This window comes from Stegostoma tigrinum, chromosome 22, assembly GCF_030684315.1.
Source record: "Stegostoma tigrinum isolate sSteTig4 chromosome 22, sSteTig4.hap1, whole genome shotgun sequence".
NCBI lineage: Eukaryota > Metazoa > Chordata > Chondrichthyes > Orectolobiformes > Stegostomatidae > Stegostoma > Stegostoma tigrinum.
The window spans coordinates 49,676,465-49,704,181 of NC_081375.1; the positions used below are offsets into that span (position 1 = coordinate 49,676,465).

Consider the following 27,717-nt stretch of genomic DNA (forward strand, 5'->3'; position numbering starts at 1 on the left):
TAAACTGCTCCATACTTGACGTTACAATGATGTGGGACCTGAATGTTACTACAAACCAATTGGAAACCAGTGGACTCATTACCTGTTGTACTCGATATACCTGTGTTGCTGAGTCTATGACTCAGAAGAGTGAATGGGTGAAGCTGGCATGATGCAACATGCCATCCCTATGTCAGATTGCTGTGTCTCTGGACAATGCAGAAATGTTTTCATAATAACTGCATTGTCCGACACTAGTGTGTGTGCACATTTAAAAAGTTCTGGGGGACATTGCTGTAACTTAGGCAGGGATAGGGTCCAAGGGAAAGCAGGATGGGGGAGGGGTGGGTCATGTGGAACCTGAGTTGGGGTAGGGGTCAGGAATGTAAAGCTCTGGGACCTGAGGGGACTGGGTGGAATTGGGAACTGATTTGGGGGAATCTGGGGATTAGGACTTGAGTTGGGGGTGGGGAGGGGGATTGGGACCTGAGTTGGGGGGGGTGGGGATTGGGACCTGAGTTGGGGGAGAGGGGGAGGGGGATTGGGACCTGAGTTGGAGGGGTGGATGGTGATTGGCACCTGAGTTGCAGGGGTGGAGGGTGATTGGAACCTGAGTTGGAGGGGTGCAGGGTGATTGGGACCTGAGTTGGGGGTGGTGATGGGGATTGGGACCTGACTTGGTGGGGGGAAGGGGATGGGAATTGGGAGCTGAGTTGTGTGGGGCGGGAGGGGAATTGAGACCTGAATGGGTGGGTAAGGGGCATTGTGACCCGACAGGAGTGGGGGAATTAAGAACTGAGCGGGGTGGGTGGAATTGGATCTGGGGTAGGAGAGGGGAAGGAAGGGGCAGGGGCTTTGGGACCTGAATGTGGCAGGGCAATGAGCATTGAGACCTGAGTGGGGGAGTGGGGCAGAGGCATTGGTGCCTGAGAGTAGTGGGGGGAATTAGGATCTATGTGGAGGATATGGAGGGTGGAAGGGGCATTGATACCTGAGTGGGGGGGGGGTGTACAAGCGTTGGCACCTGAATGGAAGGGGGATCGGGGCATTGGGACTAGAGAGCAGTAGGTGGGGGAGGTGGCAGGGGTATTGGGACCTGATTGGAGGTTGAAGGGGTATTGGGACCTGAGCGAGGTGCTGGGAGTAGAGGCAGAGGCTTTGGGACCTGAATGGGATTGGGAGTAGAGGTAGGGGTATTGGGTTCTCAGTGGAGATACAGGGGTGGGGGCAGGGACAGTGAGACATGAATGGGGTTGGGAGTAGAGGCAAGGGCATTGGGACTTCAGTGGGGGTGCAGGGACACTGGGACCTGAGACGGAAGGGGGAGCAGTGGGGAGATTGGGCCTGGGGAGAAAGGCTGGTGTGGAACAGGCACGTGGGGCCTAACTGGGGGAGGGCTGTGTGAGGTAATTGAGACCTGTAGTATGGGGATGTGGAAGGATGGGAAGTTGGAGTGGGAAACTCTTCCTTCCCTCTCCAATTCACCAGGATCTCCCGATCTCTCCTGACTCTTTGCAACTGAAGGCCATCCACAAGCAGGTGGGGAGGGAGGGGGATTGGGATCTGAGTTGGGGCAGGAAGGGGATTGGGACCTGAGTTGTGAGGGGGTGGAGGGGGATTGGGACCTGAGTTGTGAGGGGGTGGAGGGGGATTGGGACCTGAGATGGGTGGGGGTGAGGGGGATTGGGACCTGAGGTGTGGGGGGGAAGGGGAAGGGGGATTGGGATTGGGACTTGAGTCGGGGAGGGGTGGAGGGGGATTGGGACTGAATTGGGTGGGGGGAAGTGGAGGGGTATTGGGACCTGAGTTGGTGTGGGGGGGAGAGGGATTGGGACATGAGTTGGGGGTAGGGGAGGGGTATTGGGATCTGAGTTGGTAGGGGGGGGGAAGGGGATTGGGACCTGAGTTGGGTAAGGGGTAGGGAGGGGGATTGGACCTGAGTTGGGTGGGGGGGGGTGATGAGAGGTAGTGGGGCCTGAATTGGGTGGGGGGAAGGGGGATTGGGACATGAGTTGGGGGGGAGGGGAGGGGTATTGGGATCTGAGTTGGTGGGGGGGAGGGGGATTGGGACCTGAGTTGGGTAGGGGGTGGGGAAGGGGATTGGGGCCTGAATTGGGTGGGGGGGAGGGGGATTAGGACGTAAGTTGGGGGAGGGGAGGGGTATTGGGATCTGAGTTGGTAGGGGGGAGGGGGATTGGGACCTGAGTTGGGTAGGGAGGGGGGAAGGGGATTGGGACCTGAGTTGGGGGGAGGGGAGGGGTATTGGGATCTGAGTTGGTGGGGGGTGAGGGGGATTGGGACCTGAGTTGGGTAGGGAGGTAGGAAGGGGGATTGGACCTTAGTTGGGGGGTGCAGGGGAGGGGGATTGGGACCTGAGTTGGGGTACTGCCAGGACGTCACACGTCCAATCACGAGATGACGTTTGACCTGGAACAGTACACATGTGCATTTCTTGATTAGCATGTGCAGAGTGTCCCCTGCTTTCAGGTGTCAGCAGACTCTGTTTCTTGTAATTCAGGAGGAAAACCAGCAAAACTGGTGAATGATACAAACTGGGTTGTCTTGTACACTTCAGAATGGTGGACCAATACCTTCATATCCAAGTCTTTCACTGGATTTGGAGAATGCACCATTTAAGTAGGGCTTGAAAGATAAAGGCTTTTTCTCCTCTGTACCAACTAAAATAAACTATCACTCAGGAAAGCGTGAAGCATTCATCTTCCCCACTGCACCTCCCAACTTTGGTACTGTCATGGAATTTTACCTATCCTTGAAGAATCGGCGAAAACCAAAGGCAACCAGTTTGAATACAGACTCCAGGACAAAGATAATCGTGAAGATGTAGTTACAGATCTTCAAAGCCTCATCCAGAACCTGTGAACATTAGAGATTATGATTACATGTAAAGTATTACCTTAGAACAATGACAGAATTGCCTTTTTGTGGATACCAACTGATGTTTGACGCTATAAGGTACAGTGTAGAGGGAGATCATTTGGACCATTCCATCATTGTTGGTTCTTTGGTATGGCTATTCAATTAATACTGCTCTTTCCGCATTGCCTAGTAACATTATCCCTTTCTTCTCTTTTGAAAATTGTTGTTGAATTTGGTAATTCATATTTTTTTCTAATTTATTTTGTTTTGAAATTCACCTGTTTTTGTCCTGTTAAAATTTACAGTTCAAATGTGTACATTTTAATCCAGTATATTATGTTGATTCCTAAGATATATTGGTAACTATTACTGTGACAGAAGGCTTTGTGAGTCCATTGGAACGGTTATAATGGAATAGTGAGTATTGGAGTTGTTAGACAATTCGGGATTGCTGCAAAAATATCCTTTTGGAAGACAGCAAGATTTGGGAGTTGAGAAATACTTCTGACTGGGCGACAGTGGCCAGAGAAGAAGCCAATTATGTGTTCAAAATTTGTCATGATTATATTACACAATTGGTAGAATCTTAATATTCCAATAGATTTCACCTTCAAAATAATTGCTACCATTTATTTAGGAATCCTGTTAGTCTACCATGTCAGTTATCAAAAGTTGGGATTGTGTTGCTACAAACAAGAGAGCTGACAATGTGGTTTTTCAATAAATGTGCTCACTGTATTTTATTCAGTTTTACAATCAATTATGTCTCAGACTGTCAGAGTTGCACTGTGGTTGTGAGTACCCAGTACTAAACTTCAGTGCAGTCAATATGAGTGACCAGCTTGCCAGAAGTACCACTCGATTGGATGGTTTTGTTCCATGAACTCTTGAAGCCCGATTGGATGCATCACCTACTTAGGCGATCAACACCAGCAGGCTCTTCAGTCCCAAAGATGTTTTGATGTTCAAGATGACTTGCAATTTATTGGCTCCAGTCATATTCCCTGCCAATACTTTAAAAGCAGTCAGTTTTATGAAGCTGAGGGTGGTCAGCTTCATAACTGTGACTGAGGCAATTTTTAGGGTTTGTAGTTTGATGAGAAAACAATCATTCTTACCTTTGGTTGCCGATAATGTTCCATTGCCATGGTGATTACATTCAGCCCAATCACTACAGTGATGAACAAATCCAAATAATGGCTTGTGCACATTTTGTGGATGAGAAGCCGAGCAGGGGAATAGTCAGAGTAATAAGGTTTACACTGTGCTTCTAAATGGAGGCAAGACATTAAACAAAAGAAATTTACGTTTTAAAACAATGTCATTTTCTGCGAGATGTTATATTTTTCCATGCATTATAGAGCTCATTTCCTGCCAGGATAACTCCAGATATATTCAGTGTCGAAAGCAGCCAGCAAACAAACAGATAGGAATCCATCCATTGCAGGTCAGGTCTGAAAAGTACATCAGTTTGAGATGACAGGTATTCATTAAGATCTTTTAAGATCACTGTTCTCTGTGTTCTAGGAGGTTTAGCTCCTTGCATGCATTGCAATGACCCAGTGGTGTAAATGTTTCCTGAACTTAGGGTGTCTTGTCTCACTATCTTAGCTTTCAAGAAAGTTGAGGTCAATTCATAAATGGATGATTCAATATTTTAGTCAACCACACTTTGAAACCAGAAGGCACATTGATTTCTTAGTTCACTTGGGGCTTATCAGTAACTAAGAATTTCTAATCTAAACTGTTAGAAATCACGTCATTTGAGTATTCTTTTAATCATGGTTTTCAGAAAATTATAGTGCAAGCAACCAATGATTAAATAGGACAAAAATATGAGGGAGCTTTACACTCATGGGTCAAAGACTATTCATTTTAGTTTGGGCACCTTGCTTTTACGTTCCTCAAGTACTTAGCACAAGTCACATATTTTATTAAATAAATTCTTCTATTTGTGTATATTATTTAACCGATTAGCTCTATTTCTCTTAAAATAAATATGCAAAATTCTTGTTAAAGCACCAATGTTGACAGGATTGTTCTTTTGACACTGAAAATCTGAAGTGGTAATCATGAGTAATGTGCAGGCATAATTAGTCTCACAAGAGACGTGACTCTAGCTTGTTAGCTTTGTGAAACTCTCAACACTTTTAAGCAGCAGGACTCTGATTCAATGTTTTACAAGGGACTGCTCAATACAATCACCAGCACAATATACAGAAAAGGTAACTCCAAAAAATTCATTGTCAACAAATAGCCTTCTGAAATTACAATGAAAATGTATTGCCTTACTATCTTACCACTATTTTGCTTCTATACCCTCAAAAAATATCAATTATTTGAACTTGTCTCCCTGCTTATTTCTCTTTCCAAGCTAAATGACCGTGAACTACAACAGATGGATCTGGGTTGCCATCTATCATGATCAAATAAGTGACGGGATCAGCTGAAGAGGCTTATCAGCCGTTCTAATACCTTGAATGTTTTCCTTAGTCAGCAGAGATTGAGCGCATAGAGTATGACTTGACCCTCAATACCATTAATGCCTGTGGATAAGCCACTGCAGGAACTGTCAGCAATGGGAGGTTACATTTCCCCCTCCCCACACTCTCTCAACCATCACCGGGTCAAGCATCCTCACCCCTTGCTAAGATAATGTGGTTGATACCAGAAAAAAAAAGTGTGCCTTATTCCCAACTGATAATATCAAATGAGAATGGGGTCGAACCCCAAATCATCTCATGGAGAGCCCGGCTACCTGAATTCTGCAAACTTGGCTCTGGTCAGTAAAGTGAAAGATAATGTTGCCATGATCCAACCAGGCCATAGAGGTACTCTTTCATTAGAGACAGATGACTAGTGGTGGTTTAACCTGACAAACAAGGTCAGAAATTATAAAATTAATGGTCGGCCCTGGGCAGTGTTGTAGAACAGAGAGAACTAGGGGTTCAGTTGCATGGTTTGAAATTTGCATCATGGGTAGATAAGGTGGCTAAGAAGCCATTTAGTATGCTTGCCTCCATTGCTTAGTCCTTTGAATATAGGAATTCAGACATTATGTTGAGAATGTACAGGACACTGGTGAGGCCTCTTCTGGAGTACTGTGTCCAGTTCTGGTTACCTTGCTATAGGGAGGATATTAAAGATAAATGAAGGATTTAAATTAAGGAGTTTTCAGAAAAGATTTATTATGATGTTGCCAGAGACGAGTTCTAAGGAGAGGTGGGATAGGCCGAGACTTTTTCCACTGGAGTGCAGGAGTCAAGGGCTGACGGTATAGAAGTTTATAAAATCATGAGGGACATAGATAAGGTGATAGCAAAGATTGTTTTCCTAGGGTGGATGAATTTAAACTGGGGGGCATATTTTTAAGATGAGAGGAGAAAGATTTAAAAGGGATATGAGGGGCAACTTTTTTTACATAGTGTGTGGAATGAATGTCAGAAGAAGTGGTAGATGCAGTTACAATTACAACTTGTAAAAGCAATTTGGAGAAGTACATGAGTAGCAAAGGTTTGGAGGGATATGGGCTAAGCCCGGCAGGTGGGACTAGTTTAGTTTGGGAACATGGTCAGCATAGACTGGTTGGACCAAAGGGCCTGTTTCCATGCTGCATGACGCTGACTCTATGATAAGAGCGATGTCAAACAAGTGCATCCCTCTCCATGCAACTGTCTGAGGCTGAACTAGATTGTTCACAGATTTTGTGCCACGTTTGATGTGGAGGTGAGCTTCCAAGCCGCATATCTGCTCCATTACTGAGACCTCTTATTTTCATCTCTATAACCTCACTTGACTCTAGCCTTCCCTCACCATGTCTCCAGATGAAGCCCTTCACCATGTCTTTGTTACCACCAGGCTTAAATGGTCCAATGATCTCCTGTGTAGGTTGCCATCTTCTACCCTCCACATGACCATGATGTCATTTGAAATCCTGCTGCCATTTTTTAACTAGTAACAAGACCTAATCAACTACCAGCCCAGTGTTTGCTGGCCTGTGATCGCTAAAATTCTCCTCCTTAATTTCAAATAGCTCCATGGCCTTACTCTGTCACGGGTCTCCAACTTATCCAGCACTACAACCCACCGTGTTCTCGGCCCATCTCCATTTCTGGCCTCTTGCATGTCCCCAATTTTAAATCACTACACTGTGGGGGCTTGGTCTTCATCTGTCAAAGTCCTAAGCATTTGTGCCTCTCCATCTCTCTGTGGTTCTTTATGGCACCCCTTGAAACATAGGTATTGGTTATCTATTCAATAACCACCTTATGAGACATGTCATCAAAACTGCTCGATACAGTTCCACTGAGGAGGTGCTTTGGGATGTTTGTTGCATCGAGGACACTTTATAAATGGAGGCTGATGTTATTTTAAACTATTGACAGATTTTGGCACATGTCAAATCACCATTCCTTAAATATTTAGATTTTAAAAGGAATTCTTTTCTCGGTTGTCTTAAAATATTTGTGGTATTTCCAAATTGAGTCCTTGGAGAAATACAGTTCTGTATGTGCTACAAACCAGACCTAAATTTAATTAATTTGTAATGTTATTCCTAGAAGAATAATAATATTGAAAGATACTATTCCCGATTTAACACTACACCCGAGAATTCATTTGGATCAAATGCCGATGTCAGAATATCGAATGATGTCTAGACTGGAGAATTTTAGTCATGTGTAAGATTGCTTAGGGTTGGGTTTGCTTTCTTTGGAACTGAGGACCTGATGGGAGATCAGATTAAAGTGTGGAAAATTATGAGTGCTCTAGGGATAGTGGGTAGAATTACTCTTTTCCCCTTTGTTGAGAAGTTTATAACCATTGGGCATTACTTGAAAGAGTTTAGAGGGGAGTCGAAGGGAAATGTTTCCACCTGAAGGCTGGTGAGGAGTTGGCATGCACTGTATGGCATTGTGGTGGACACAAAAATCCTTGCAACAATTAAAAAGGGCTTTGGTTACATTGTGGGCCATTAGGCTGAAGCCCTCAGAGCTGAACACTGGGAATAGGCTAGCTGTTGTCAGCATGGACTCAAAGAGCTGAAAGGCACCTTACTTAGCTGTAAATTTCAATAATTGCCATGGAATTTATATAATCTCTTTCAACTGTACTACATGAACTGGAAACTTTCCACAGTGATTCGCAGGGTGAGAAACAATGTAGGCTATTGTAATGGACACAAGGCATCCATGATGGAGTGACATATCCTGCATGTATTAGAGTTAAGAAGAGGACTATTAGGCAGTCACTGCATGGCAGACTTCATACATGTTGCTAATCAATGAGGCAGCAAATATTTTATAGTGGCACCTTGCTACAACCCAATGGTTTCCATGGGAATAGAAAACCAATGCATTGAGGGGGACTATTCCACACCTTTATGTCACCCCTTTCAACTTGAAAGAGAATGGTTGGTTCTAAGGAGAGCAAAATAGCAATAAACGAGGGAAATTAAGTAAATTAAAGGGAACAAGATCAGCAAAATAAACAACCAGACCATAGTTTTACCCAAGAAGTTCCATTATATCTGATTGTTAAATCTTGTCTATCCTTCGAATCTTTCTGTACAGCGTGCTTTGATGAACTGAACAGTCCCTTCAGTCACACCGAGAATTTATAATTAGTGCTTTCAGATTGTCCATCTTTTTCTTTTATAATTCATACAGTGATTGGCTAACGAGAAATAGCTTGTAAAATTCACCAATCCAATGTAACATTTTGAAAAACTAACATGCTGATCATGCAGCTGAATATATCATTAATAGCTACTTTTCTTTTGGCAATTAACAGTAGAATACATCTTCATGCAGTCGGTAAAGCTTAGTTAATTATAAGACAATCTTCATGGACAGTCTTTAATAAGGAGGCATGGATCCATTTTAGATTGAACATAGGATCATTTTGGAGTGTGGACAGACTAAGATTGGCTCTGCAATGGCTTCAGTATATTTTACTCACGTAATTACTTTCTGGCAATTTGTAGAAATAAAAGTGAAAGGATCAAATGGGAATTTAAAAATTACATGTCAGGCCTCCACTGGAGTAACCTGGATAATTCTGGCACTGAGCTTCAGGTGAGATGCCTTAGAGCACAGAGGAAGGTTCACTGAGTTGTTACCAAAAACAAAGGCCTTCCTTTAAGGAGAAAAGTTCGAACTGTTTGTCAAGAAGTGACTAACAAAGGGTTTCAGGGTGACGATAAATTAGATAAAGAAAATTGTCCCCTAGTGAGTGGGTCAATAACACAGAGGTCATAGATTTAATATGCTTGACAAATGATCTAGAGGGGAGATGAGGACAAATCTTATCTGTCAGAGATTTGTCAGATCTGGATCTGAAAAGTTGGTGGAAGCCGATTCCACAAATAACTGCAAGAGGCTTAAACAATTTTTTTGAGGATGCAGGATGTGCAGGGTTACGAATGGAACAAAAGTGAGGATGTAGCGCTAAGCACAATGGTCAAAGTGCTAGAAGATGCACGACAGGCCAAGTGGCCTGTTCTATGTTACATGTTTCTATGATGCAGTGAATCTGGAGAATACTTTGGATCAGGCCTTGGTAATGGGAGAAGTAGACTATGTTAACAATAGGTCTGGCAGCGTCTGTGAAGGAAAAGAGTTAACGTTTCAGGTCCGGTGACCCTTCTGAGGTACTGAGCAAAGATGGCCCAATCATGTTGAATTGCAACAGCCCAGATAAGGAGGAGATTTCTATCCTATTCACCCATGCCGGTTTCAGGATGCAATGGTCTCAGAGGTGAAAGCACAGCACAAGGCAACACCAGGGGTGTGCCATAACACCTCTGAACGGCTTGATTAAAAATATCTACACAGTCACTTTGTCGCTAGGAGACATTCTGCTGTGCAGTGCAATAAAACAGAACCATCCAAATGAAATTGAAATATGTTCAATGAGATCATTCTCTGCTTGAAATTCACAAAAGATTTTTGATTGTAGTCCATGACTCCTTATTGTTTGTCCCGCGGTTAAAAGAGAAAACAGTTTAGTCTTGGGAAATACAGACAACTTCTGTGGCCTTTGTCACGCATCAGAATACACACGCTGGCACAGCCAACAAAAGATACTACAAAGAACAGAGAGTTGGGATCAGAATCAGGGGGACCACATTGATGTCCTTAAAACTCCGATTGGACTGGATTAGACTGACTGACACCAAACCTAACAGATAATCAAATGTTAGAGCACATGGCCTGGAACATGTGTGGGGAACAGGAAACAAATTAGCAAATGAAAATTGCACAGTTGGTCATAACATAAATGTTGGACACAATCAAGCTGTAAATCCAGCCATTAGACAACAAAAGTAGGAAGTTTGGCTTGATATTCTGAACACAGGAAAAGAAGTAATGGATTTTTCTACATTCTCCCTCTATAGCCATCAGCACGTAATGTTAAATTGTGAATTTAGTGTGAAGCAGTGTATTGCTAAACCAGGGATATAACTTACAGCTTCTTATATGGTGGGAGAATGCACGTCTATTTACTTGATGAACAGGAACATCTGTTGTAAAAACAGAGAGTGCTGGTACATCATTGACTCCTTGAGAATTCATGGAATCCTGCTTGCTGATGGTGGAGGGGGTTGATGGGGTGATGTCATGGGGGTTATGGATATGACCGAACTCTCTACAATGTTTTCTTAGGCTCAACTCAAAGGTGAAGAAAAATTCAAATTCCTGTACTTCATAGGCTTGAATGCTTGGATTCCCAATTTGTGTTCAGGTATATCTTCAAAATAGAGTCAGGTGATTTGAGTCTGCTTATTGTGTGTGTTTGAACAATCAGGTAGGCTGCAAGTAAGAGGGAGCCGAGTGGTTTAAGGTTAAGGCTAATTTTACAGCTTTTTGCAGTGACACATGAGCAGAATGTCTTTTTCAACCAAAAACGTCCTTCAGCAACACTGCACCCCATAACGTCATGATGGAGACTCGAAACTTCACGAGTAATCCTTACAGTATTAAATTCTTATTACCGTAAGATTTTGGGAGCGTGATGTGTGTGAGTATGTAAGCGCCTTGGATAATTTTCTTTGTTAAAAGTATAAAAATAAAGGCAATTTGTTGTTTATGTGTGGAACTCCTTGACTACATGTTTAGAGTGCTGGTTTTGTGTTTTGTAGGTCCTGGATCTGATAGTAATTGATAAAGCCTGGATTTCAGAATGCTTCAGAATATGATTTTAAACAAAACACAAAATTCAATCGCAGGCCATTATCATTCAGCTGGGCAGTAGAAGTGCTGAACGTTAGCTGTTTTTTGACTGCCTCTTTTCTCATTTCTTAACTTACAGATCTATGTAGGTGCCTTTTTCTAGGTGCCTATATTTTTACCATTATTTTCTCAAAACCAAAACAAATTTTCCCCAAAATAAGGCAGATTTTCTTTCACTATGTATAATGGATGTGCTTTTGCCAATGCCTAAAGGAAGAAAATTTCGATTTTATAAAATGTAAAAAACACACTGTAGATATCAGGATTTTTATGTCAATGTAATTTGTGCTAAATGGGTCAAGTTTTGACTTGTTCAGCATGTAATGCTCTGAAGGCTTTGGGGAAACAGACATCTGCATTGATAACCACAAAGTGTGTTAGTGTCCTCACTTTTATTCCCTAGTTTCAAAAATCATTAGTGGATATTGGCAAGTGGATACTAAAACATTGCGACACAACAGACAGTCGAACAAACTATGAGGAGTCAGTACAAACACATATTTCACACAGACAGTATTAAATAATTAAAAAAGAACCTGACAAACACACATGGAGACAAACCACAGTGGTCTTTCTGAGTCTGCATTTGAAGAGTGGGAATCTTTGGGATGAACAAATGGAGATAAATTATAGGAGCCTTGTAATTTTTAACCAATCAGATAGTATTCCAGTTGTCTTACCAGCCGATTGGGGGATTGTATCCCATTTGAATTTACCTTATAATGACGGGGTTTCTAGCTCAGTACGACTGTTCAGGCTTAACAAATATAAAGGTGATTTAAGTTGACTGCAAACTCCGCTCGATGCCTTTCTCAGAGTAGTACTCTACTTAGATGCAGAATTTTTGCAGTACTAATTTGGACATTGATGACATTTTTTAGGGTCGGTTTTTAAATTACAATTCAGCAGCAGCATCAGTGTTACCAATGAGACTATCAATAGCAACTGGAACCAAAAGAATTGGATTCTTACAACCATTTTCCAAGCTGAACCTTGTGTTCATTTGTGCCAATGTATGGCAAACTTTCTTCTTACTCTTTTGATCTGTTCTAATCTCAAGGAGAGTTTTAAGATTCAACTGGCATTGGATTACTCCAAGGCAGGGAGTTTAAGGTATAATAATGATTTTAATAAGTTCAACTGTTTTATGCCAGTTGAACCTTACCTTGCTGAATAAAGACAAATCTCTGCGTGGCTGCAGCAATCTGTTCTGTGACTAATGATGTACATGTTTATTTGTGTTTACTCCAAAGGTGAAGCTTTGTCATTTGTTAGCAGCAACGCAACACCACATGCATGCTGCTCGATAGCACAGGGCTCAACTTTATATAGCGTCAGCCTGGTTAACCTGTTAGTTAGAGAAGCAGATTTACCAGTGAGTTAACGTTAACGGAGCCCTCACTCACAATAAACAAACACCGTGGTGGCGCCCGACCTTACTGGAGAAATGGCATGAACAAGCACCTCCTGATTCCTGCTGAAACTATCGGGAAGAGATGGAGGCCGCCTCCACAAACTGCCTGTGCAATTCTGCTCCGACTTCTATCCAGGGAAAATGTAATCTGGCAAACCGACATTGGTTGGGACATTGACAAGAGCTGGAAAAGCTCAGCTGACACATTAACATCACGTGAAGGTGAGCAAAATGAGTTGATGCATATCTTTGCAGATGAGAGAGGATTGTCAAAGAGATGCTTTTTACCCCTCAAAATGGCGACCTTCTCTTTTGCTATGATGTCTGAACTTGAAGGTTCAAAGCTGAAGTGTCTCACTGGAGACACAGGAAGGTCACTGTCGAGTCCCTTAGGAGGTGACTCCATTGAGATGCAGCATCACCTTTTGAACCATCACCTTTCTAACAACTACCCCTGGCACAGCCCTCTTGACAGAGAGAATCGGGCTAGTCTGTCTTTTGATTATTTTTCATTTGATTCTGGAACTGTTGGCAGAAGTATGCACATCTCAACATATCAAGGAAAACCCTCAGAATGACTCAAGAAAAAGAGTTTTGGACCTGATTTCACAAATGAACTGAGAATATTCAGTTCACTACTGCTGTACTGTTCAGGTTGAGACTTTTCCAACTAACACCGATTAGCCGAAACAGACGAGAAAGTCAGAACTGTTACACAGAGAGCATTTTCTTTAGATTTGAGATGACGTTCCTAAGACTGCAAACATTTTTTGTTGTGAAGTGAACAGGAAACAAAGTCAGTTTGAAGGTGAAATTAACATTCAATTTTCTAACAAAATAATAATTTGCCATATCAGCCAATGATTGAGAAGCAATGAATCTAGCAATCAGACAGCTGCCTTACTGGATTTACCACTCATTTAAAGTTAATATTTATTTAAATCTTTGTTGGGTAAAATCCACACCTATTTCTTAATTTATAAGAAAGCTTTTTATTGCACTATTTAATTTCATTAACATTTAACAGTGGGTTTGTGAAATCTCATTCCCTACTCACACTGGGACGTTATTGTACAGGAACCAGCTTGAACATGATTTTGCCAGTTGAGTGCTTTTGAGAAGTGAGCATCATCTTCACTTAGAACACTGTTATCAAAGTCTATTATCAATCTTCATATTACCTGACACAAGAAGAAAAGACATATTGCCGCAGGAGCAGCAGATAGCACTCCTATTACAAATGCACACCAATAGAGTGAATGTACCAGTTCTGATTTTCTTGTATGTTTTAGCTAATCGGTATTAGTTGGAAAAGTCTCAACCTGAAGAGTAGAGCAGTAGTGAATTGAATATTCTCACCTGACACTTGTCAGGTCAGAATACAGTTGAATTTGGTAGGGACTCTTCAGATTATACCAAACAATTAACTTTGGTACTTACAGATACTGGCTTTGTACGTAATCTTACCCAAAATCTTACGTTACCCAAAACGTAATCTTATTGATATGGCATCAGTTAAGTGCAGGTCATTCCCTTTCCTGGAGCTTTCTGTCTGTCTGTGTGCAATTAAGGGCATTGATGATTTCACGCCGTATTTGAGATCATAATGATCTGTATCACAAATTTGAAAGGCTGCGGTTAGGTTGAAACTTAAGGAAGTAAAGCATTATCTGGGAAAATCGTGCAGGTCAGTGGTAAATCACAAGGCATGAAAATGAGTAAATTTTTATTTAGTGTTCATCTTAACCATTTTTAGTTGTAGGGATGGAATTATGCACAGTTTTCCTCAGGAAGGTAAATGTGAACAGTTGGCAGGGCAGATTCTATAGAGAGTTCGGAAAGAGCAGCCTCGATACATCAAATTATGTTTCATTTCTGCACTTTTAAAAAATGTTCTTACATTTAAATGGTCATTGGAAGTTGTTTGTAAACATGACCTCTCAGATTCTAATTATAATGGGCAGTCAAATTGGGAATTGGTTATTTTGCTGACTGATGTTTCAATCAATAACAACAGTGGAACTCCCAGTTACTTTAAGGAATACCACAATCCTGTTTTCTTAAAGAATACAGCTGATCAAGGTTGAATAGTACGTATTGCAATATTGGATCAATATCCTTGAGATTTTATTTGATGACCTGGGGAATTAGGGAGAAATTTCATTGCATCAAGAGATTAGTAAATTGAATACAGAGGGTGACTGTGTAAACTCTCAGATAGAAATGGTCTTTCATCATGCAACATTTTTAAAAGATTCCACGTTGATATTTGTACTTGTAAGCAATTTGCAAGGGATTGTACATAAACAATTGGCGAAATTCGAGAACATTCAATGATCAATTCAAATTACATGTAGCAAAGAAACTGAAACATTAATAAGTATTTGGTCTAACTAGTGTGATGATATTATGGCTGTAAGAGGTATAATTTGTTCCGGTCTTTTATGAAGAAAGGTTGAGACAGAGGTGCTGAGCCATCTGCTTACAGCTAGTAATGTAAACAGCTTGTGAGGCCTTAAGGTTTTTTTAAAAGTTAGAACAATAGAAGAAACCTTAATGGGTGCCATCAGGCTTCCACAGAACCAGGATTTTTAGTTTCAGCTCTCTGCTGTTATCGAGGTCTTAGAGTTGGATATGGAATTTCTTATTCATCTCTGTTACAACTAAAATCTGTTCTTGCTGTTGGAATTACATGTCAGACAATCTATTTCACCTTTGCCAAAAGTGTATGTATGGGATGTTACTACATTGGAACAGTCACTTATTAGTTAAGCGTTTCAGTAGTTACAATTGAACCAATTATTTTGTTTATAGAAAAAGTTAGGGTCTAGTCTAGCTTAATATATTTTGAGGGGGTTTGGTCTGGTCCCTAGCACTAGTGACTCCTCAATATCAGATTGGGCTGGAAAATTCAGAGACCATATTCAGTTCCTGTTGATGTTTGTATTTTCTCCATCAGCTACGTTCCAATTTTGGCAGGTTTGCTAGACGCACTCCAATGTGGTGGGTGGGAATGGGGATGGATAAGAAAATTAAATTTGGACAAAACAAGTCTGGCACAAATCTCCTGGTGGATCAAGAACTGATGCACTCCATTGGTGGATGTGGGTTAAGCTGGTTTGTTTACATCAATTCTTGATCAATCTTCAGAAAGTCCAGCCTTTATTATCACCCCTAGTTATCCTGAGGAGAAGATGATGCCTTCTTATGATGGCAAAACCACTTTTAGACTGAGTTTTGATACAACTGAAATCTCACTTAGATCAGCCCAGGCAAGGATAAACAGATTTCCTTCCCTAAAGAACACTATTGAATCATTTTAAATCGTGCTATAATTCATTATTACCAAACCCCTATCATGGTACTATAAACTCATTGCCTACATTATTAGTCTAGGATAGTAACCACCAAATTACAAAACCATTAGGAATCAGGAGGATAATGGCACAGTTGGTAGTGTAGGCGAAATAATTTTCTCTCATTTGTTTTATTATATTGTCAATCTAATTTGGCAGCTGTCTTTTATCTGATGAACACAACTTATTCCTTGAGCCAATTATGCTGTTCAGTTTCACCATCAATGCAAGGAACAACTCCACCCACACTTGAACATCTGGGAGAAGAGTTTCCGATCCTGAGACTTAGATGTTACAGTCGGTTTTACATTTAAAAAAAATTAAGTCAGACTTATGTGGATTGAAGTCTATCTGTTCTGATCTATTTCTGAGGCATTTTTAGGATTAATGTCCAGGGTTTACATTGGCAGCTATGTTTCCTCTTTTACTGTGGTTCAACTCAGATGCTAACTTCAAATAAACTTTGCAGCTATTCCTGTGTATTTGTGAAGGTCTTGCATATGGTGGCTATCACAGAACTTGTGTTTGTATCTTTTTCTAAAATGTGCTTGACTGTGCTGCAAGGGACTGGTCCCCAAGTGAGTCCGCCCAATCCTCGATGCTGAATCAGAAGGCCATGTGTTCAAGTCCAACTCCAGGGACCTGCACACAAAATCTACACTTAGCAGCCCAGTTTATTTCTGAGTGAATGCTATACTGTTGAAAGTTGACTTTTGGAAGTGACATTGATATGAAGCTTTGCCTACCACCTGCGATGACACAAAAGATCCATGGTACAATTCCGAAGAGAAGCATAGCAGTTAGCACTGATGATTTGGTCAGTATGTGACATTTGTACAACTTCACTAGTGGGGATGATGTGGTCATTATTGTATTGTTGGGTGTGAACTGGTTGTTGTGTTCTGCTGTTGTTACAGCAGTGACTACAATCACAAATCACTTCCTTGGCTGTAAATGTTTTTAGACGTGATCTAAGTGAGAGTACACTAGATTCCAGTGACAATTCTGGTATGTATTTTGGGAGATGGGGTTTTTAACAGTCTGGGCTCTCCCTGTCATTGACTATAAGTAACATACCCTTTGTCCAATCCATCCCTGTGAACTGTATGACTGGCTCCGTGATAGCAAGGCCATAGTTCCCCTTCTCTTTACATCAGCTGGAAGTTTAATGCTTGCGAAAGCTTGTCACCTTTCCTAGTAACTCCAGCCTCCAGCTGATGAAGGGTGGAACTCTCTGCTGTCTTTGTGGACAGCTTGCAAAGCCCACATTACCCTAGACATCCAACGCATGTACAGAGTGATTTCCCAATTGTTTAAACTGGGTTCCAAAGTGAGCAACTTGTGTGGACTCTCTCACTCAAGGTTTTTTCTTCATTCATTCATGGGATGAGGCATGACTGGCTGGGCTGGCATTTATTGTCCATCCCTACTTGTCCAAAGGGCAGTTAGGTGTCACCCACATTGCTATGAGTCTGGATTCACATGTAGTCCAGACCAGGTAAGGATGGCAGATTCCTTCCCTGAAGAGTGTTAGTGAACCAGGTGGGTTTTTCTTGCCAACGGATATATGGTCATCATTCGATTCTTAATTCCAGATTTTTATTGAATTCAAATTCCATCAACCATGGTGGGATTTGAACTCAGAACATTAGCTGCCCCCAGAACATTACCTGCTTCTGGATTAACAGTCCAGCGATAATACCACTAGGCCGTTACCTCCTCTTAGGTGCTCAGTGACAGACCAGCACCGTTTCTCACATGCTGTGTGAGCCCACTGGCTGTGACTGTTCTCAAGAGTGGCCAACAAAGTCAAGGTCAGGGCATTTATGACGATACATCGAAGCAGATAAACAGCTCAGCAAAAAGACCGACATAAATCTGACTTAATTTTTTCTGCAAAATCGCTCACTGTTCCCAAGTGATTCAGAACTAAAACATGCTGGCAGGCTCTCTCTCGAATGTGTTACAGTTAAATGTGAAATTTCGATGCTGACACAAGAAAAGAGCAGGAGAAGAGAGATTCTGGAAAAGTCACAAGAGCAATGATAATATAGACATGTAGAGAAGAAAAGAAGGCTGCCTACACTTCACTAAACCTGTACTATATTTAGTTATTTAATAATAATCTCTAGGAGAGACTTCTATTTAAATGGTGAATTTGACGATGCATCAACCAGTCTCCACATATATTTTGTAAGAGGCTGCACTCCTCTAGCAAGTGTGTATCAAGGTCTTGTAGCTTGACTGTGGTTTGGAGGATAAAATTAACAGTTGATCCATTCAAAGCTTTTCAGGGATAGGCAGAAATGTAGATTTGAGGTTACAAACAGATCAGACAAAATCTTACTGGATGTCAGAGCAGACTTGAGTTGACCATTCAGCCCATCCTACTCCTGACTTGTATGTTTGTCTGCGGCATCATGGTAGGGAGCAGGGAGGAGGGAAATCTCTGCAATGGGGCTGCTTACATCCCAGCTGGAGGGCAGCAGATTATCAGCTAAAACGTGAGGTCGGATAGCACCTGATCGTGGGTCAGTTCCTCCAAGAAGCTGGGTACCATCAGGGCCATACAGCCTGTGGGGTGGAATAGTGACCCATTATTGCTTCAAAGGCCATCTGGATTCTATTGGCCATCCTCAGGTGATCAAAGGCCTATGTTGCGTAACCTAATTCCATGCCCTTATGTTTCTTCATAGGTGTACCCCTATCACCTTGTCATGCAGTGTGTTCCAGATCCCAACACCCTCTGGGTGAGAGCATTGTTCTCCTCAGCTCCTCGCTAACCCTTCTGCCAGTTTGCTTTACAGGTATTTCATTTGCTGGGACTGGCTTTGATCAAGGAGACTTTATGGAGCTGTGGGCAGCATTCCTGCCTCCCAGACAGAGGTTTTTGGCCCCCGATGCTGTGTCCTTTCATCAGGCATCAAGTTGAAATTGAATGAGTGGCACCGTTTCTACCCAACCCTCCTAGGAGCCCAGAAGCAATCCCCTGCTTAGATCTACTGGTCATGTTCTCTGCTTGGTGCTCATTGAGAGCCTCAAATTAACCGTGGACCTGCTCTTCGATAACTTCTCCCCTTAGATACTCTGGCACTGATTCAGGACTGATTCAGTGCAAAGACTGTGACTTTCCTCCTTTTTGAAGGGACTGTCAACACTGGGACTTACAAAGAGCCAGCGGCAGCCAGACAATGGCTCGCCTTTTAACAGTTTGGTTCACCTGACTATTTGACTGGATTTGTGCAGTGTACTGAATGGACCTCGAAAGTGGAGTTGCAGTTAGACAGGTTAGTGAAGGAGGCATTTGCTACGCTTCTTCTTTATTGGTTAGTGCATTGCATATGGGAGTTGAGAGGTCATGTGGCGGCTGTACAGGACATTGGTTAGGCTCTGTTTAGATTTCTACGTTCAATTCTAGCCTCCTTGCTATAGGAAGGATGTTGTGAAACTTGAAAGGGTTCAGAAAATATTTACAAGGATGTTACTTGGGTTTGAGCTATAAGGAGAGGCTCAATAGTAGTGGGCTGTTTTCCCTGGAGTGTCGGAGGCTAAGGAGCGACCTTATAGAAGTTTATCAAATCCTGTTGGGCGTGGATTGGGTGAATTTTCCCCATGGTAGGAGAATCCAAAACTAGATGGTATAGGTGAGGGGTGAATGATTTAAAAGGGACCTGAAGGGCAACTTTTTCATGCAGAGGGTGGTGCGTGTATGGAATGAGCTGCCAGAGGAAGTGGTGGAGGCTGGTACAGTTACAACATTTAAAGGGCATCTGAAGGGTATATGAATAGGAACTAGATTAATTTAGAAATTTGATTGGCATGGACGAGTTGGACCTACGGGTCTGCTTCCTTGCCGTATGACTCTGAAAGCTTAGCAGGGACACATAGTAAAGGATGATGTTTCACATTAGAAGTTGGAATAAAGGGGGCTGATGCAGCCTGACTCTAGACAGGCATCCTCTATCTTTAAGCATCAGCTTGTGCTGCTTGAACTGGCCACAGTAAATTCTTCCAGTGATACATCTACAAGGAACAAATTTGTCAAACAAATGACCCTTTAGTTGAGTAGTTGGAGAACTGCAACGCTGCTGAATTAATTCGAGATAGCTACCATGATTTTCCTTGTAGCTTGAAAGATTTGCTCTTTCGAAGTTTCATGCTTTTTGAGTGAACACTTTAAGATGTGCAAATTTAAAAGCAGCCATCTCGAAGGACTGCTTTTCTTTTTAAACATTCTGGTGTCCACACTACAGATTGTTTTTCAGGGGAAAGGAGAGATTAGCTCCAAGTTCAGGCTCCAAGTTTGCTAATTGCATTGAACAGTGGAAGAAGTGAAGGAAAGAGAGCAAAGTGTAGAAAGGTGGAGAGGATGGAAAGAGACGTAGACTGGAGGAAAGCTGAGCAACAACAGCAGAAAGGAACCGACAATAGATAGAAAGGAGGAGGAGTAGGAGGAGGAGGCATGCAAAGCAAAGAGACAACTTTTGATTTACAGGCAAATCAAATTACAACACACCCTGCAGAAGCACCTCTACTCTTGGAAATAGCTGATAAAAACAAGGAACTTTTCACATCTCACTTCGACAGCTGTCAAAAACAAGTTTAAAATCAATGCAGAAATATCTGCCAGACTATGGTACACTTTATAAAAAGGTAGAATCTGTTAATTTTAAAAGAATTTATCACCAGTGAAATGCAGTTTGCTGTGTCTGACTGCAACAAATATATGAAATAGCAGTGTTGCCTCTAGATTAGCTGTCACAAATGTGACATTCCATGCCCTACTTAAATATTTAGAAGTATAGTGAGCTGTTGCATCTAGAGTGTGACCTTTATCTGTATTTCTCAAGGATTTTTGATAGATTTTAAATTTTGTTTTTTATGCACTGTTTGACTCATTGGATTCTTGAGTTACCACCTTGAGCATGACTGCTTCAGTATTGGATGGTGTCCTTCAATTCCCTCGTCCTGTGGCATATTTTGGAAAGGGACAAGGCACAAAACAATTTGACTTCTCCATATATGAGGCTGTGGGATAATGATCACTAATCCACAAACATCAATTATCTGGTGCCATTTCATCTTCACGTGAACGCAAGACACAATGCAATGCTGGTATTTTCCTATAGTCCACAATCATAAAGTTCATCAATAGTTTTGCAAAAGACTGCTAGTCAATTTTCATGAGCCTGATTGTGTCACAACAGTGTGGAAGTCATTGTACTCAAAGATGGAAGAGAACAAATACTAAACATTATCTCCAAATCTAAGGCATTTTTTAAACTCTGAAAGCCTGATTTTTTGACCAGGCTCTTGAAAAACAACTGAGCTATGAACTTGATACTGAAGATATGAAGGAATCCATTTCTGCCTCTGGCCTCCATTTACTTCTTGTGTGTCTAGTCATAGTACTATCTGCATGCATCACTGATAATTGCAGTCAAGCACAATTGTGGGGTCATACCGATGATTCTGATCCTACTGTATCAAAGTGCCGTGCTACGCCCCTTCGCTGTCTTAATGTCACACATTACTTGTCCCTGCGCTATCCTGCTTTGATCCTGTGTCACACAGCTACTGGCTGAGTTAAGCTGTTCTTTGTGACCCCAGAGTTAACCTGGGCAGTAAGAGTGTCTCAACGTTCTAACATCTCGGATGGCAGCATGACATTGCACGGGATTTACAGTGCCTGGCATAATCTCTGCTGTCTCTTAAAGCAAAGCTGCAACCCAGTTTCAGACTTGACTATAAATGGCCATGTCTGTGGCTTTGTTTGGGCTTAGAGTCTATAGACTTGAATCTTGGAGCAGCCAGGATTTAGGTGATGCTGTTTTGTGCGATATAAGATGCTTGATGTTATCTGTGAATGGCGGGGGTGGGGGGGTGTCTGAAGTTGTTTGATCAATTAATCCAACTGTAAAGAGATGAAAGATTTCCTTAATGACTGGAAAATCACAGCCTGGAAGTGTGTTGTTTTGCCACAGAATATCCCAGGTGTGTCACTGTCCTGACAGGGCAGCCCATCCCTAATTCCCTGCATTTCCTGTGTGTTTTGCACTTGGAGACGTGTTTTGCTGTTCTAGTCAAGTTTCCCAGGGCATTGCATACCTGTTGGGAATGGGTTTGAGGGATGAGCTTAGGGTACCCTGGGTAGGGATGAAATGGTCTAGTCATCTTGAGGCAAGCTTGCAGGGCCAAGCAGGTCATCTCCCGTCTGTCATATTTGTACATCTGTAGAACAGAAAAGTGGCTGAGGGTTAGGAGGTGCGTGCAAGAGGTCTGCTAGAATGGAGAGGCCATAATTGATGTGATTACATATTGACTGCGGATTGAGATTGGCTGACTTCTTTGTGGCAAAACTTCCTAGAGTTGTAGAGGAAGATTTGCCAACTGGACGGGATCTTGAGAGGGAATCCAGATTTGAGATATAAAAAAAGCCAGTTATGGGAATTTGAAAAGCCGCAAGCGAAAGTGGTCAGCAGCAGAAATAATTCCAAGCATCAGCCAGCGGCAAGTGATGGAATAGAGTTACAAAGTTAGAATGAAAGGCACTGTATCTGAATGTGAGGCACTCTGATTGGATATATGGATTATTCACAACAAAGGATGTGATTTGGCAGCGTTAGTGGAAGTAAACCAGCTTGTGGGTTGCAGGATGTGTAGGTGAGTGATGTTTGCTGACAGGAAGGTAAAGGAGGAGTGTTTCAGTCAAACAGTATTGCTAGAAACCTGTTCTTTACAAAACTGCAGTCTGTTGGGAATTAGAAATGAAATTGGAGATATGTTCACATATATCAGCAACGGCACAGTTGATGAATTAATGAGTTACTGATTTCTCTATGTGCTGACTAAAACAACTTGATTAAAACGGACCACAGTAAGGTTTGCAGATTATTACATAAAAATATTGTGTTATGTGGTTGTTAGCACACTTTAGAAACCCACAAAGCACAGTACTACACCAACCATATAACCCACTGTTCTACATTGAAGGTAAAGTCAACAAAGTCCTGCTCTGTCATTAGAGAGTGAGGCCAGAAATCACACGACACCAGGTTATAGTTCAACAGGTTTATTTGAAAACACACGCTTTTGGAGCCTCAGTCCTGAGCTTGTGTTTTCAAATGAACCTGTTGGACGATAACCTGGTGTTGTGTGATTTCTGACCTTGTCCACCCCAGTCCAACACCGGCACCTCCACATCATTAGAGAGAGAGAGAGAGGGAAATGACTTGTGATGATTTTAACCTGAGGGTCACTGTATCACCGGAAAGAGATGACGTTGAGAATCTCAGCTGGCACAGAATTTGAATGCTTGCAGTTGGCATCACTCTGCACTGCAAACCAACTGTCCAGCCAACTGAGCTAATCCTATCTATTGAACTACCACAGTAAAAGAGTCTTTGCTACACAGGTTCAGGACATGCAAGGGACTCTTAGCAGCTGACTTCCAGTGAGTGGGCCTCAGTACAGACTCCTTCTCCATTGTAGTCAGACACAAACAATACTGCAATGTTACTGAGGAGTGTCCCCTTTACAGATTGAATAACAGACTATGCACCTTTAACTCCACAAACAGGAGGGTATTGCCTGGTTTCTGAGATTTGCCTTTACTAAACAAATATTGCTTTAAGAGAATGCTGCACGGGAATGTGCCTGGCTAAGGGCTGAGAAGCAGTCGTGATGTACGTGGTAACCCCAAAACCCAATGTAACAGTGATCACACCTTCCAGGTCAATTGTGCAAGACATTGGGCCCTTCAGCTGGCAGAGTATTGTGCAGCAGAGACAACCATCTGATGGCAGAATGGAGCCATTAATATCTTTGCACCAGTGTGTACTACACTCATGAGAATGCTTTGGGTAAAAGACAGTTTGCCCTCTGGACGAGTTGCTGCCAAAACATGCAAGCGAGGTAATGATAGGGCAACTGTTCACTGAGCCAATGGGATTTTACTTCTGGGCCATGCAGAGGCCTAACAGGCATGCTATGGGATATCCTAATTGTCAGGCACTGAGGGAGTGGTGTCAAAGGTCAAGCACGACTCAGAAAGATACAGGAAGGACTACCGACCAGCCAGCTGTTTCTCCTTACTCCGTCTCTTTTTCTCCATTCGTCTGAGGCGCTTCTCCTCACGCCGTTTGGCCTCCTCCACCTCCTGGTGTTTCCGGCACTTGTGGAAATTCTCCACCACCACGCCCACAAACATGTTGAGCACAAAGAAGGCCACGATCAGCAGGAAGGAGATGAAGTACAGTAACATCCACGGGTTGTAATTCATTATCGGCTGGAAACACAAAGACAGTCACTTAATAAGACTCTTAAAATCACAGATTTGTCCAGCACGGATGGAAGATATTTGGCCCATTATGCTGGTGTCAGCTCTTTGAAGTACAATTGAATTAGTCCTACTCTTCTGGCCTTATTTCATAGCCTTACATTTCTTTTCCCCTTCAGCTATGTATCCAGTTCCTTTTTTGAATCTGATTCCATCACCCTATCATGCAATGGAATCCAAGGCCATGAATGACTGTAGGAAAAGAAATCCTTGGGTACCTTTAGCTATCGCTTTAAATCTGTCTCATCTGGTCATTGATACTCCAACTAATGAAGACCATTTTGCCCTCTTTACTCTTTCAAAACTACTCATAACTTTAACAGTTCTGTTCAAAATCCCATTAACCAACTCTGCTTCAAAAACAATTTCAGTTTCTACTGAAACATTTTTTTTCCCTTTATTCATACATGGAATGAGAGATGTCACTGGCCAGGCAACATTTAATGCCCATCCCTAATTGCCCAGTGGGCCGTTAAGAGTCAACCACATCGCTGTGGGTCTGGAGTCACATGTAGGCAGATGGCACTTTCCTTCCCTAAAGGATGTTAGTGAATCAGATGGGTTTTTCTGATAATCAATTCATGGTCATCATCAGATTCTTAATTCCAGATATTTATTGAATTCAAATTCCACCATCTGCTGTGGCAGGATTTGAACCCCGGTCCCGGAATGTTATCTGTGTCTCTGGATTAACAGTCCAGCGATTATACAAGTAGGCCGTTGCCTACCCCATCACTGATACCTATTCTGGTTCTTCAGCTATGACAAAGGAAGTTGAGTCACTTATACAAGTGGGGAACCTGCGTATCGCACAGCATATTACTTCACTTTGAATGCCTCTATGGGCATCAGTAACAAATTCTTAACAGCCCCTGCAGTGCCCAGACTCAGTTAAGAGACAACCATATTGCAATTGGTCTGGAGTCACTTGTCGGCCAGCAGGTTCTTTCTCTAAAGAGTATGAGTGAACGAAAGAGGTTTCTTTGACAGCTAGATAGTTTTGTGGTCACCATTACTGAGACTACCTTTCAATAAATGTTTTTACTCATTGACTTTCATTTGTAACCCACTTGCTGCTGGGGTGAGGTTTGAACCCATATTCCAAGGCGTGCTCTGGGCCCCTAGAATTAATTACCTCTCTACCATTGTCTCACCAATCTAACCCTGTAGTGATCTTGTCAATAATAGTGAGGAGGTGCAAACATGAGGGAAGTACAGAGAACATTATTGAGTTAATGGAACAGGAGACACCATGAGGGTGATGGGTCAGTTTATGGCTGTTTCCAGTTGCTGGAGACAGCAGTTTGGACTTCTGGGGCACTTACAGAGTCATACAGCACAGAAACAGACCCTTCAGCCCAACTTGTCCATGCTGAGCAAGTATTGCAAACTGAACTGGTCCCATTTGCCTGCTTATGGCTCATATCCCTCTAAACCTTTCCCTATCTATGTACATGTCCAAATGTCTTTTAAATGTTGTAATTACACTTAACTCTACCGTTTTCCTTGGCAGCTTGTTCCATTCAGGCACCAACTTGTAGGTAAAAAGGTTGCCGCACAGGTCCCTTTTATATCTTTCCCCTCTCACCTTAAACCTATGTCAACTAGTTTTGGACTCCCCTACCCTTGGAAAAAAGGGCCTTGGCTATTCACCTTATCTGTGCCCCTCATGATTTTATAATCCTTTTGAGGGTTATGGTCTTCTGAGCATAATATCTGGTAGAGGCCTTTGGAGAGCCTGCCCTACAGCTTTCAGTTTTCCAGAACTGATGTAGTGGAGACAACAGTCTATTTTCACACTGAGCTGATTGTGCATCTTCAGCCAATGCACCACCTAAATTGGAATGGATCACCCACAGCATCTCCGACGCCCCCCACCCTCCACCCCCACAAAGATGGAGTGACATACTGGCTTCATATTTTTTTAGAGTTACTAACCACCAAATATGCAGGGAGAAGGGACACATTTAGAAGTTATAGGTTGCTACTGTTATTGTATTCTTTCATTTCAGACTAATCTAACAGCTCTTTTTCTTTCACTTTCAGGCTAAATAATCCAACAATGTTCTCCAATCCGGTCCAACTCCACTTACCCTGAGCGATAATTGTTGTCACTTCCAATTGGAAGGTGGTTTTACTCTCCATTAAGAATGGATGGCAAAACCCCTCTCTGGAACATAAATGACTTGAGCATTATGAATGGGGATGCCTACACCATTGGGATGGTTCATTCCTGTCCATGGGGCTACAGTACATCTTGAACCACTGGAAACAGTGGTTCCTGGACCACTGGAAATGATTATTCAAGGAGCAACCAGAATGAGAACACTATTCCGTGAGTGGGATTGCATTTAGAACAATCTTGAGATTTGACGTTACCTGTTGATCTACTCCCACTGCATCCAGACCATCATACATAATGTCGACCCAGCCATCCTTCGATGCAAGAACAAACAAGGACATCAGGGCCTGTTAGAAGAAGATAATAAACTTATGGATTGTGTCAACATGTTATTAATCACATATTATGCAGGGGTGATCACTGAAATGAGCACTGACAGCAAGATTAATCAGCTTCATTTGAACAGACATAAATATCACGTGGTCTGACCCAGGGCCGCACAGGTTAATGACACTGTTAACATTGGCTTTCAGCAAACAACCCTATCTCTCAGTGCCTGAATAAACACCGAGTATGCTGACATTTATAATTCTTTCATTTCCAAAGCAGTGTGTGCTAAATGCAAGAACAAAACTAACAGATGAATGGCTCAGAATTTAGACTTGCTTTACATCATGTTTCATAATGTGAACAACATACAGTTTAGGTTTGGCATCGACTGAGGAGAAATACGCTAAAGGAGTAGGATTAGCAGCTGAAAAATTCTGCTCCTGAACTTACTTGGCTCATGCAGCATTAGTACCGGTGAATCAGAAAATAACTACTCACATTCTGATTTTAAACACAAGTCAGAAGGATGCTGCAGACAATTGTTGACCTGCTTGGTAAATATTTGCAGTAGGAAAACAATTGAACTTTGTAAATATAGATAGTTCAGAACAAACAGTAAAAAAAATTATAATTCCAACTCAAAGCCAGGTTGTGCTGAACAAATTTATCTTCCGTCAGCTTGGCTCATTGGCAGAGAGCTTTCACTTCTGCATTAGTCCTCCATCAAGACTTGAGCACATAATCTCAACCTGGCATGGCATTACAGTCACAAAGTACTGCAGCTTGACAGAGAGGCTTTCCTTTAATAAAAACGTTAAACTAAGGCAAGTTAAAATGAATGTTAAAGCTGCTACAGCACTTATAAATATGAGAGTTTGGCTGGTTTCTTGGTCAATGCACCCCTTCCCGAATGGGAATCATCTCACTGGGGGGCCTGTCACGTATTGATGGTACAAAATGGTGGCTGAGGGTACAAAATGGCTGCTGCTTTAGCCCACATTGCCTCAATCAATGCATTTCAAAGTAGCTTGTGGTGTTTTGAGGCATTTTTGCTTAAAGACAAACGACAA

At 42.2% G+C, this 27,717-nt stretch overlaps 1 protein-coding gene across 1 annotated transcript in view; it reads right to left on the reverse strand.

Annotated features, from left to right (window-relative positions):
- The window catches only part of cacna1g (calcium channel, voltage-dependent, T type, alpha 1G subunit), a 465,891-nt gene that overhangs the window by 226,449 nt on the left and 211,725 nt on the right, over window positions 1–27,717 (reverse strand). Inside the window, exons 24-27 of the mRNA XM_048554900.2 lie at window positions 26,575–26,664; window positions 23,931–24,144; window positions 3,975–4,126; window positions 2,744–2,853 (exon numbers count right to left, since the gene is read on the reverse strand). Coding sequence (XP_048410857.1) covers window positions 2,744–2,853; window positions 3,975–4,126; window positions 23,931–24,144; window positions 26,575–26,664 — 566 coding nt within the window. The remainder of the gene's footprint in view (window positions 1–2,743; window positions 2,854–3,974; window positions 4,127–23,930; window positions 24,145–26,574; window positions 26,665–27,717) is intronic.